Source organism: Rhinolophus ferrumequinum, chromosome 2 (assembly GCF_004115265.2).
Source record: "Rhinolophus ferrumequinum isolate MPI-CBG mRhiFer1 chromosome 2, mRhiFer1_v1.p, whole genome shotgun sequence".
Classification (NCBI taxonomy): Eukaryota; Metazoa; Chordata; class Mammalia; order Chiroptera; family Rhinolophidae; genus Rhinolophus; species Rhinolophus ferrumequinum.
The window spans coordinates 74,510,243-74,523,709 of NC_046285.1; the positions used below are offsets into that span (position 1 = coordinate 74,510,243).

General features: G+C 35.3%; 1 protein-coding gene across 2 annotated transcripts in view; it reads left to right on the forward strand.

Annotated features, from left to right (window-relative positions):
- ZBBX (zinc finger B-box domain containing) overlaps positions 1–13,097 on the forward strand; it is a 112,500-nt gene extending 99,403 nt beyond the window's left edge. Inside the window, exons 19-21 of one of the 2 annotated variants that reach the window (XR_004425573.1) lie at positions 9,019–9,157; positions 10,950–11,161; positions 13,003–13,097. Coding sequence is in view for 1 of the 2 variants with exons in the window: in XM_033133959.1 (XP_032989850.1) it covers positions 9,019–9,157; positions 10,950–11,055 (245 nt within the window). In the remaining variant the exon portion in view is untranslated. Of the gene's footprint in view, positions 1–9,018; positions 9,158–10,949; positions 11,224–13,002 lie in introns of those variants that run through there. The other variant, XM_033133959.1, reaches the window with a different exon arrangement.
- The last annotated feature ends 370 nt before the right edge of the window (positions 13,098–13,467 follow it).

The following is a 13,467-nucleotide window of genomic DNA, read 5'->3' on the forward strand; positions in this document are numbered from 1 at the left end:
AGTTTGAGGAGAAATTATTCGTGTGCATTCTAGTTCCTGAACCTCGAAGGGTGTAGGGTGTAGTCTGGTAACCATATTCTTGAATTTAACAAAGGTTTGGTTTGGTAACAAAACATCAGGGGAAGTAATCTTAATTTTCATGAGAAAGTTGTTCATCTAGTTTGATGGAAGGCAGCTGCAAGTCTAAGAGGCAAGCTAGAAACTTCTCAGAAGCCTGTATACTCCACTCATGGCTCCTCCTTCGGTTTTGTTTGTTGTTGTTTTAGTGATAGTCACCTTAGAAGAACAATGCTGCTGTTTTCCTAAAAAAGAATACAACTCGGTTTTGAAAACTTCAAGCAATACAAAACAAAACAAAAAAACTAAAGGAAACCAAAATCTCCACAAAATCTCACTACTCTAAAAGCAACCATTCTTAACATTTGATGAACATCATTTTAAACATCTGTTTATAAGTGTACATATAAGGATTTATAGTTAGAAGGATGAATAAATTGAAGGAGAGTAATAATTTTCTAAACATAGGTTTTGCTCTATACAATATTTTTTAAAAGTCGTGTAACTATTCACTCTATTTAAGAAAAAATTGAGATGAAACTAAAGGAAATTGTCCATTTCAGGTAACTACTTTTTCATCATAAGTTGAATGATATGAAATTGCCTTTTTGTAGACAAAAAACAGTGGGATATTTTACAAATAGCCCTCTAAAAATTAAGGGAAAATGTAAAGAGAAACAGTAAGGAGTTGAGACCATTTTAAACTATATGATTTAATTTTGGAAAATAATAATTAAATCCCTGTAATAAAAGATAAGAACTCATTTATTTCTTATTTTTATAACCACATGTGATTATAGATAGTATTGAATATATCCCTGTTACAGTGATGCTACTTTTCAGTTTTTCAAGGTTTCTTTTCACTTTCTTTTTCTTAGTGAAAACTCGTGTGGATTAAATAACCAGTATTAGCATTTTTATTATGACTTACCAATTGTGAGCCTTTTATTTTGATTCTTCCTGAAAGGTTCGATTGTAGCAATCTTGAGAATGTCTGTGTTTCATCTTTATGGTCCATTGGCAAGTTAGCTAGGTTAATTTAGTGGATCACAATTCTCTTTCTTTGCACTTAGTACATATTTCTGCAGTGCTCTGTCCCTGAACATGGTGCTAGCTAATCCCTTAGCACAGGTTTTCCGTTGAACTTTTGTTTGACTGAATTTGATTGTCAGATAATTTTTTCTCCCAGGCAGGGCTCATGGTAGCTCTACTACTCAAGTTCGTTCATGTTTGAGCATGCCTGACTAAGTTTACATTTGAATGGCAAATTGGCTGAGGATAATTTCCTTGGGTCATTTTTCTATTCATCGTTTTCTCAGGCTGAATTCTGCTCTAAAGTAGTTTGAGGTTAACTTGATTTTTGACTTCACCTCTCTCTTGCATGTGACATGCTTCTTTCATCACTGGATGTTTGAAATTTTTTTTTTCATATGGTTGAAATTCAGTAACTGAACCAGGATTATGTTTCAGTTTTTATAATTCAACATTTCTTAAAACAGAGGGTTCTCTTTCTGTCAACAAAATAAGTTCCTCTTTATTTTCAGAGAAATTTTCTGCTGTTGTATATTTGAATTGCTTTTCTGTTCCGTTTGGTTTTCTCCTGCTGAGAAACCTATTTTGTTTATGTTGGATCCTCTTTTGTACAGTGCCTTTCCTTACATTTTCTTCAACTGTTTTATCCAGTTTTTATTTTCCTTTGCATTTACTGTGATTCTCTCAAGCATGTCTTCTATGTCAGAATTTCAATTTTTCAGCTAGTTATAGTCCATTCTTTATTGATTGACTTAATAAGTTAGCTCTTGCTTTCACTATCTTTGGTAAATATTCACTTTGATATAATTTCAAACTTACAGAAAATTTGCGAGAATGTAAAAATAGTACAAGGAACTTTGTGCACTTTACCCAGTTCACCATCCATCTTTTGCCCTATTTGCATGCACACACACACACACACACACACACACACACACAGAGCTCTTGTTTTTCCTGAACCATTTGAGAGGAAGTTAAAAACTCATGACCCTTTAACAACAAAAAAAATAATAATAATAATTCAGTATGCATTTCCCATGAACATGGCCATTCTCTTACACAACCACAGTATAATGACCAAAACTAGGAAATTTAGCATTGATACAATGAGATTCTATAATCCACAGTGCATATCTAATTTATAAAAATTGTCTCAGTGATGTTCATTATAGCTTTTTTTTTTTTTATTTTTTTTTTTGTGGTGCAGAATCTAATCCAGAAACAGTTGACCATTTAATTTTTTTTCCTTTATGGTGTCTCTCACATGTTGTTTGATCTTTGAGATTAGTTTTACTCTTTTTAAAAATCTTTGTATTTCTTTTGTAGCCAAAGGACTTAGGGGAATTTTCTTATGGTCTTGATCTGGTTTCTACCAGATTGGTCTCTTATTTAATCATTCTTTGCATGCTGTGGATTCTTGGATTCTGGTTTGTTCGTTTGTAAAGCTAGTTGCTGTCATTTCTTTGTATCTTACTTGCTCATACTTATTGTGGGTAGCTTTGCTCATATCCTCTGTTTTTTTCTGACATGATGAGACTATATTCTCTCTGAAATGCTTCCCACCTGTACTGAGATCTGTCAGTCTTCTCTTTGGAGCTACATTTGTGGGTTGGGTATTGCACCCTTCTACCCTGCCGGCTCAAAGACATGGGGAAGGATAGATGCCAAACTAGAATGAACCTGGTTTCTAGTGTGTTCTGTCCCTGTGGGGACACTTGCAGGTTTGCCATTTTCTTGCCACAGCAAAGATAGTGGGTATTTAGGGGCTTTAAAAAATATTTCAAATACATTCTCTTTACTTCCCCTCCACTACTTTTCTAAAAGTTGTTGTGGTATTGGTGAGACTTGTCAGTACTTTAGATGACTCTCCTTTTCCTATTACTGGTTTGGTGTGCATACTGGGCAGCAAGGTGGGGAGGGTTGGGCAGGAGCAACACCCAGCTACACCTCAATGAATTATCCGTGTATTTCTTTGGTTGCCCCTTGTCAAAGTTTATTATGTGAACTTGTATCCCTTTCTTTGTGGTTCCTGTTATGATTTCATTTTATTTTTATTTTTCTGCTTTTTCTAGTCATTTCATTAGAGGTCAAGGGAAGAGAATTTATAATCTATCTGTACCCATCATCATTCATTTGCTTTACTCTAAATTACTAAAAAATCAAATGTAAATACCCTTAAAGATAATTCTCACACTAAAGGCAAACTCTAAAATGAAGCTTGTCTGGTTTGACCTAGATCTAAATTGATAACCATACAGTTTTTCATCAAAAAATGAAGAGTTTTTCTTATTCTGATAGATTGATAAGTTCTATTTACAAATGGAATACAGTACTTACAAATGGTAGTCATTTTGTACGTTTGTTTTTAACCACTGAGCTTTTTCATTGCCTTTATCCCGTATGTTCTTAATGTTTCACTTTTGCCCTGTGTCTTTCCTTTTCTCATACACCAACACCAATATTTTCCCTGGGATACGTAATTGTTCATATATGAAAGCAAGCACACTGCATAGGCTGAGAACGGTCAGGGCTTCTCTGCTGGTCCAGGAGCAGAAGGAAGTGCGTCACTTACACATACTTGACCCAGGAATGGCTCTCTTTCTATTTGGGAAGATTGGCTTTGAATGAGTGCACAGCTTGAATGAGACACTCACCTGGAGCTGAGGAGGGCGCATCATCTGAATCAACCCCATTGTCAGGGAGGTGACAGATGCTGTAGTGAAATCAGGCCCTATTCTAGAAAATGTACTGATTCTGCACAAGGCTTTCGTATTCTGTTTAGCATCAATGGACAGAAGAATTCCACTCACATTCCGCTACTCATGATGCAGTCTGGAAAAAACTCTTCATGAGATTTGGTCTCATACAGACACAGCTACACAATTCGACTCTTATACAAATGTAAATGTGTTCGCATCCCTGTGAAAGCTGCATTTTTGTGAGCAGCAAACCTTGTGACTTGTTTTCTGTTAGCTCTAGGATGCATCCACTTCCACTAAATTCTGTGGAAAATTACCTTGCCAAGGAGCTGGGAGAAGAAAAGATGGAAAATAACTACATTAAGTAAAGTGTTTCTCCATTGATTCAGATTGCTGTGGTGGATATTAGAGCCATTTCAGAAGTAGGCGAGCTGGGCACTGCAGGGGATGTGTGTGTGTGTTCGCAGACACAGCTTCCTGCTGAATCAGGAGAGAAGGGGAAGTAGGGCAGTGTGGTTGAAAGCCAGGCTCCGGGGCCTGGGGGATTCTAAGGCAGGAGGGCTGGTTTTGAAACAAAACCACCACTTACTTGCTAGTCTGCAGACATTGGGCAAATTATTTTCATAATCTCATTTTGTATCAGTTTCTATGTATGAAAATGGGTATAATAACAGGCCCTACCCTAAAATGGTTCAGTGATTGAATTGAAATATGTATTAAACATTATATTTATGAAGATAGATTTCTCTCTACAATAAGGCGTTTGGATGTCATTCTAAGAGCACTGACAAACCATTGGGGTTTGAGGTAGGGACACACACACACACACACACACACACACACACACACACACTCAGCAGTGCCTAGCGCATAGTAAGTCCTGAAAAAAATCTTATATAAGGAATCAGTGGGTGGTGCTTTCTCCATGCTTTAAGGTAAGGAAGGTGCTCTTGGTAAGTCTAATTTTTAGTCCCAAACATCTAAAACTTATTTCCATTCTAAAACTATGTTTTCTTCTAGACCACTTTGAGGATTATAGTTTGCTGTTATCTCATGCCATATTATCATTCTCTCCACCAATATCTTTGTAAATAACAGTATAGTCATTTATTTAATAAGCTCAACATATCAGTATAACATTTATTAAGGTACCTTGTCAGTTTTGGGATGTTGTCATAACCTGAAGAAATTTGGAAAAAATCAGAGATACGTTAATGAGAGAGTTATCAGTAATGATGTACGTTAAAACACGCACCTTTTCATAAGTAAAAATGACTCATTTGTTTCAAACTCATTCTGTTTTAAGAGTTTTTGCGGGCCTTATATCCCCATGACAGTCTTTGTATGAGTTCCTAGGTAGTTACTGAGCCAAGTAATTAGAGAGAGAAAAGTACTTTTTCTTGAACAAGAAAGAGTAAAAATCTCTGATACTAGCAGATGTAGCCAACTGTCTGTGAAGTAAAGTAGAGAGTCTGTGGCTTCCTAAGTAATTGAAGCCTCTGTTCATTGGTTGACCATCAAGCAAGATAGTAAATTGTAAAAAAGTTCTAGTTGGGCTTTGTTGGTAGTAAATTAATTAGATAAGCCTTGTAAAGACCGTCAGGTTATGATGGGCTAGAATGGCAATATTTTTGCTTTAGGGCACCTTTGAATTTCTGGAAAAAAACTGAGTGCTACATACAAGTAAAAGTCAACATATTAAAGTTTTTTGATAAAAGGAATATGAAACTTTCAATGAGTGGTAATAATCACTGTTTTTATACGTACTGTTCCTCCATTTGATCTTTATTTTGTTTTTATATGTAATGTTCCTCCATTTGATCTTCATAGCTACTCTGGGAGGACGATGGGATAGATGCTATTTTTAATTTCCCCTTTGTGGATATAGTAACTGAGGCTCTGGGTGATGTGACCGCCCACAGTTTCCCCTGGGTGCGTAAGAGTTCAGACACATAGACACATACCCAGCCATACCACCATACCACAATGCTACTTAGATCATTTGAAATCCTTACTTCAAATCAATATTGTGACCACTTCAGTGAGAGAAGGTGTGGGCAGAAGGAAGGTAAAGGGAAGAAGATATGGTGGGATAAACAAGAAAAGATACAGTGGCAAAGTGGAAGAGAGATGGAGGGAAAGGAAAACAGGAGGCAAGGCTGGGGACGAGGCTTACAGGTTGCAGGGTGAGTGTGCTGGTTTGTCATTCCCTCCTAAACATTGGTATGTCATTTGTAGGTATGTTTGATAGTCCTTTAGAAGTTTTTGTTGTTGCTTTTGTTTTTGGTTCCTTCTTGGAAAACAGCCTATCTGCTTTGTTTCCATTCTTTGAAATTTTTAACTTTTTAATGTTTTTAAACTTTTAATGTTTCTTTGGTCCTTCCTTTCTTCTTTCCTTTGTTTCTTTTATTCATATAAATGTTTATTTCCATGTGGAATAAAGATATATGTATGTGTTTTAAATGGCATGCATTTTAGAAATATACCTTACAAGTTTATATTTAGTCAAATTTTCTCCTTTGTCTAATTCTTTCTTATTGTATTTAAGAGATTCCTTAATGATTAGACAACATGCACTCTTACTCCAGGATACAAAAGGTTTAATTTCAATTCATTTTCTCAACAATCAGCTGACTTAACAGTTATAAAGTAAAATTTACAATATATTTATATTGAAATCTAGTTTTTCCCTGGGTCTGTATTAGAAAATCAGGAGACTTGGGTTTTTGTACAATTGACCTTTTAGAATTATATCAAGCTGCAACAGTGTTTTTGGAAGCAGTTTTATTTTTCTCTGCCTTGAAAATCAAATGATGTCACCTTTGCTCCTGTTAACTTGACAAGGTGTTCTGAAATATAATCCTGAGAATGAATAATTATACAAAACCAGGCCCATTCTTTTTGCATAATCTGAATTAGTACTGTGCTCATTCAGTTAGGACTCAAATGCCTAACAAAGGTTGAATACTTCTTCTGGTGGTATTCTTTAGATCTAAGAATCACTATTGGGTTTTAGCACTGGAATCCTACCAATTCCAAATCCTGAATTAACTGCTTTCCTACAGGTAACATTTCCTATCATTGGGGCATGTAAAGGTACCTTGCATACGTCTCTTCTTTCACTTGGTGGAAAACTAGGAGAGAAGCTAAAAGCTAAAGAATTAGATTCTGGAACATAGTGATTTATGACATTGGTGAGCAAAAAGAGCTCAGGTCTAGTTCCAGTTCTTTGACTGTGTAGTTGTGTGAATTTCAACAAGTTACTAATCCCCTGTGGGCCCTTACTTTCCTAGTCTAAAAAAGTGGGGATGGGACAAAAATTTTAGCTGAGGAATCTTTTTGTTTTCTTCAAAATTAATCTTATATTGAGCCCCCAAATGTAAACAAGACCAAAGGAAGCCCTTCCAGATTGCTTTGGAGTGGTGAGTGCAGGAGCCTCTTCCTTAAGCCTACTAAATTTCTCCATGTCTCATAATTTGAAAATCACAAGGCTAAATAATTTTAAGGACACTTCTAGTTGTAAATGTATTGAGTCTATCTTGCAGCTGAAAGAATCCAAGTTACTTTCAGTAGGGGACTCTCTGCTTGCGCAAACTTCAAATTGATACTAACTACACTCACACACACACACACACACACACACACACACACATTTAGTTTTTCTTTAGTCAAGTATACAACACATTGTAGTTTGGTGTTTGCTTTTGCTGTTCAGGAGAATGTTCACTTGGGACTTTCATAAAAGTGAAGGGGAAACTAGTACCCCGTAATTTTATCAGTGAATCAACTATAATTTTATGTGTGTGTGTGTGTGTGTGTGTGTGTGTGTGTTCACATGATGTGGAGTACAGCATAGGGAACAGAGTCAGTGGAATTGTAACAAGTATATACGATGTCAGAGGGACAGCAGATTGGGGGAGGTGTTATCACTTTGTGAGAGGTATAAATGTGTAACTATTACGTTGTTGTGTACAACTGAAGCTAATAATAATAAGAAAAAAGTCCCCATAGCATAACCTTATGTACAAGTTAGATGGCTCTTAGAACTTTATCAATGACAAAAAAATGGCATTATGGCTTTTCTGATATCGTAATCATTTATTTATATACTTGCATTTTTGATAGTTTATATAAAGGACATTTGCTTATACATTTTGCTTATTTAATTTGTACTATTTGCCATTACCTAGGTTTAATCAAGGCCACCTTCATGAAAAGGGAGAAGATTTAAGGCTTCCTTCTCACCTTTCACATACAAATGTTTATTTTCTACCCAAACAAAGCAAGGAAGCTGGAAAAATCAAGGGCAGCTTTGCCAAGACTAAACTTTGCCTCAGATTGTATGAGGGTGAACCTTTTATATCTTAGAAGACAAAACGAGATAATAAAGTATTGCACATTCAGGTAGTTTGAGGAGTTGCATAATATTCTAGCTTTAAAGAGGATCACTGGATTTTCTTTGTAATTTTGCGAATTCTCAGGACATTTGGCACTTTTCTTAAGTATAATGTATATTGAAAATCAACATGACTGTGTGAAATAAGTTAAACAGAAAGACAAGTGCTGTATAAGATCACTCTATATGTGGAATCTTAAAAAGCTGAACTCATACAAACAGAGACTAGAATGGTGGTTGCCAGCTCTGAAGGGTGGGGGAAATTGAAAGATGTTGGTCAAAAAATACAAGTCGTAAGATGAGAAGTTCTGAGGATTTAACATATACAGCCTGGTGATGATAGTTAATAACACTGTGTTACATACTTGAAAGTTCCTGTGAGAGTAGATCTTAACTATTTCATTACAAAAAAAGAAATGGAAATTATGTGGTGTGATGGAGGTGTTACCTAACACGGTGGTGGTTATCATTTTGCAACAGATATGTGTTTCAAGCCAACACATTGTATACCTTAAATTTAAATGATGGTACACGTCAATTATATCTCTATTATAATTAAATAAAACTGGGAAATAAATAAATAAAATTGGGGAATTTGCTTTAAAAAAATCAATATGACTAAAGTGACTTAATTAATACTCACGCACTAATTTGGAACCTCAAGTCAAACTTACTTCATACTCTGCCCTCCCCACAATCATTAGAATATTGAGAAGTGATTAAAAATCTGGACTGGTCCTCTTTATACTACTTATAATTTACTCTGGATAAACTTTCAGAGCCATATGCTTCTTGAATTTATATGTTGACAATACGTGAACTAAAATATTTCAGATCCTTCAGGAAAACTTTACAGCCTAACCTCAGAAGAGTCACCTGCCTCCAACAACTATTTGCTGAATGTAAGTCGGACTACTCTAGATTTCCTTAAGACCTTACATGCGACGGACCCCTGTGAAATGGAGGAACTAAGGTAGGTTAAGCCAGTGGCTTCTACGTAAAGATAGTGCATAGTAACAATTTTGACAAGTCCTAACTAGTTCTCTTTATTATGTAAAGAAAGATTGTCCTCACGTGTGGACTTTGTATGACTATTCTTTGTAAAATGTTTGTATCCTTTGCTGACCTATTATCAGGATTTATGAAAAGAATACTCTACTGCAAAATGTGTGTTAGAAAAATGAAAAAAATAATTAGAAATTTAATAATCCAACATTTCTTCTTATATTAATAAACAATTGCCTTTCTTGCATTAATTAACCTAATAAATTTCAGTACATTGCATTACTGTGAATAAAAATTTTAAAATAGAATATTGAGAAGTTTATGTTTAGAAATCCAGTCCAGGTTTTTAATGATAGCATATTTTAATATGTTATCATTTCATCCTTTCCTCACATAAGGCAAGAACGTTACGACATGTTGATCAGTTTATAAGGAACATAATAAACTGTTCCTTATTAGTTCCTTATTAGTTATACTAATAAATGTTTAAGAAACATATTTTATGTCACTCTACTATTGACATATAGGAATTCCTTGAAAAGGGAAGAGGGTTTCTTCTAGAAGGACTAAGATAAATGTAAAATAATATTCCCTTGAATTATACATTCTTTTGATTGGTTTGAAGTCTGATATTACAGACTTCAAAAAGTCTATGAAAAGGGGAATCAAGAGTCTGTTACTCTGCCTTTCTGAAGGAGGAAATAATTTAGCTGTGGTTCTTGAATTTTTGCATTTCCAATACCACTTACATTTTTTAAAACAGGGATCAATGTAAAGTTGCTATTTCCCCCCTAAAGTCATTAAAAAGCTACCACCTACTCTTACCATCATTTCATAAAAGAAAGGACATTTAATACTGAAAATACAAGGGACCTACTAAGAGAATAAACTACTAGGGAACGTACTAACAGAATAAAAAGCAGTCTTTACAGTTAAATCTATCATATAAAAGTTATTATCTTGTTCTTCTTTTCTCTTCTCTTCTTGGACCAGTTAAATTCTTTTGTCAGAGATCTGCATTGGTCCTGAGACCAGAGTTTAGGCACTGCTGATTTAACCTGTATTGCACCATAAAAAAGAACACTAAGAACAGTTATATCCATCACAGGATGAAGGATTTTACATTATGTAGTGTCATACATGGGCTGGCAATCTAGATAACTTAGACCGAAATGTCTGAATTGTACAGGCTCCTTTCTCTTCCCCTACTCTATCTCTTTTCTCAAACCTCAAACACCTGTGCGCTAGAGCCTCCAAAAAGAGTTCCCTTTCCACAATATAATGTGACAAAATAAAATAACAAAATAATTGCTGTCATTAATTTTGGTTTTGGCATATCTTGACTGGCTATTCACATAGTCCTAATTTACTGTACACAAAAGAGGTGATTTATCTGGCAGGCTATTCAATGGGATTTTATTAAACAGCCAATGTAATGATGAATGTCCTTAATGATGACCCTGAGGCTCCGCAAGTTTCTGAATTGCCTTCTGAATCATTAGTGAAGACACAACCAGAGACCGTAAAATCTCTCTTTGGTACAACTGCGGCTTTATTTTTTGGAAGAGGGAGAATGATTGAGAATTTCTCATTAAAAGGAGGCTCGGTATATTGGGCACGTCATGCCCCCAGTCTGTGACTGCCCTCTCACATCTGCCTGCCTCCAATGACTTCAACGTATGTAGTATTGATCTGAAGATAAATGAAGAGTTGAAACCCAGTTCTGTCTATTGTGTATTGATCTTTGAATGTATTTCCAGCTCTTCTGAAAAAGATACTGAAGTTCAGTCTTTGCTGACACTTTCTGAGAGCAGCACAGAAGAGGAGGAAGAGGATTTTCTTGACAAGCAACATGTCATCACATGACCATGGTCAAAGAGGACCTGAATTTCATTGTTTTTTCCATTTTGTACCCAGAATAAACTGAAAAAACTAACAACTGAAAGAAGTAACCAAGGGATTACTTGTCCAGGTCCTGGAGATTTTTGATTATTAATGTCTCTGATGTTTCAAGGGATGCAGACTAATAAAAAGTTAGCAATATTATGAGTTTAAGGGCTTTTCCTTCCAAATTATATATAGTATGTCAAATAGTAATCTATATTACAGGTCATATTATTAAAATATGGTGAATTAAAAGAAACAAAAACTAATAGCTATAACTGTGTCTGTAGAACCTACCATAAGCCAAAACATGATTATACTTAAAGTAATATTTAATTGTTAAATTATATTTTAATTATGTCATCAATAAGAGTGTATATTTGTCAGCCAAGTCATACTTGGCAATATTATTAATTATACCTGGAATCCATTTATCACTTTGGTAATTACATTTTTTTTTCTGTTAGTGTTTTGATGTTTATAGAAGTTCTGGTAGCTTCAAAAGTTGCTACTAGAAAAGAGAAAGAAGACCCAAAATAAAGTGAATATAATACGTATTCTCTATTCTAGTAAAACACAGAAAAGACTCTCAAAGCATTTTATTTTGGGAGGGTCAGCGTGATGGTTAATTTTATGTGTCAACTCGGCTAGGCTACAGTAGCCAATCTAGATAACTTAGACTGAAAAGTCTCAATTGTTCAGGCTCCTTTTTCTCTGCTCTACCTCTTTTCTCAAACCTAAGACACTTACACACCAGAGACTCCAATAGAGCTTCCTCTCCACAATAAAATGCGACAAAATAAAATAACTAAATAATTATTGTCAGATATTTGGTCAAACATTAGTCTAGCTGTTTCTGCAAAGGTATTTTTCAGGTAAGATTGACATTTAAAACAATAGACTTTGAGTAAAGCAGATTACCATCCATAATGTCAGTGAGTTTCATCCAAAAAGTTTGAGAGCCTTAAGAGAAAAAAGACTGAGGTCCTCCACGGAAGAGGGAATTCTGCCTTGAGAATGCATCCGGATTCAAGATGCAATGTTGACTCTTCCCTGCGTCTCCAGACTGCCAGCCTACCCTGTAATTTTTGGATTGGCTAGCCTCCACAATTGGTTCTGTTTCTCTGGAGAACCCTGACTACTACGTTTAGTTTGAAGGACTGTTGTGATAGCCAAAGAAGATAACAGATATGGAAGTATTTTGCTGGTCTCAGGTTCTGGTAGATAATGGGGTTGGTGGATGTTCAAGGTTTTATGTGATCTTGTAACTCAGGGGCTTAAAAGCAGAAGAAGACATGGGGGGGATAGTTTTATAGATGTCACTTTGTGACCTTTTAAGGTTTGTTGACTTACCAGAAAAACATCCCTGCAGGTTGGTTTGCCATCACCACAGCAAAATCATATCTGAGGGTTCAAACTCTTTTGTCTTCTCCGTGATTCCAGATAATAACCCCTTATGCAAGATAGATGGTTGTTTAGGGTAAATTTATCTTTCATAGTTTTTTCCGTGGCATCGATAAATTATACTGGCATTCACACACATCATTTACTCACGGTATCGAAAATGATGATGAAGAGTCCTATAGCCATTTCTATGTCTTTTAATATAAAAATGCCCTTTATTAAAAATGATTAACATAAATGAAAAACAAGCAATCAGGGAAGCCAATCATACTATCAGAATGATTTTTCTTCAAAAGAAATAAATATCTTAAAATTAATTTTTACTGTTCTCTTAGCACTTTCTCTATCCGCAATCCCACAGAAAGACAACAGTGAATCACTGTTGAATCTTCATTTGTCTCAAAAGCCCTTCTAGCATCTTGTGCTGAGGCTGCTAGCTTTCTGAACTTTAGCATCTATAGTTAAAATAGGGATTGCCTGTTCATCTGTTAAGATAAGAAAATATGTAATTTTTTTTTTTTTTAGCATGTCCACTCAGGTGTGACATTTCATGACTCTCCCTACCCTCCTTTGGTCTCGGACAACATCTTCCTTATACATCTGATGAAGAAGAAAATTGTTTCTCTGGATGCTATTTATAAAACTCCAGTGTTTTTCTCAAAGTGGAAGGAGGTACTGTCCTACTCTCATTAAGGAAGTTGGACTACTACTATTCCTTCTGTATGTCCAGTCGTAGCTTGAGTCTTTTATGAACTAGCTCAGAAAAATATTTTATAAGATACCATTGCCTTTTACAACACAAGAATTTTGAAATAAAAATTAAGCTGATAATTAGTTGTCGTCAGGACATTTCCGGCCAGAATTTGAAATGAGGAGTGTACCACTGACTTTGTCATTTAACTTCCAATATGACATTAAAATTAAACATGAGGGTCCTCTGTGGCAGAGCAGAGCAGACCCACTTCTGCCTTTATTTGCTTCTCATAACCA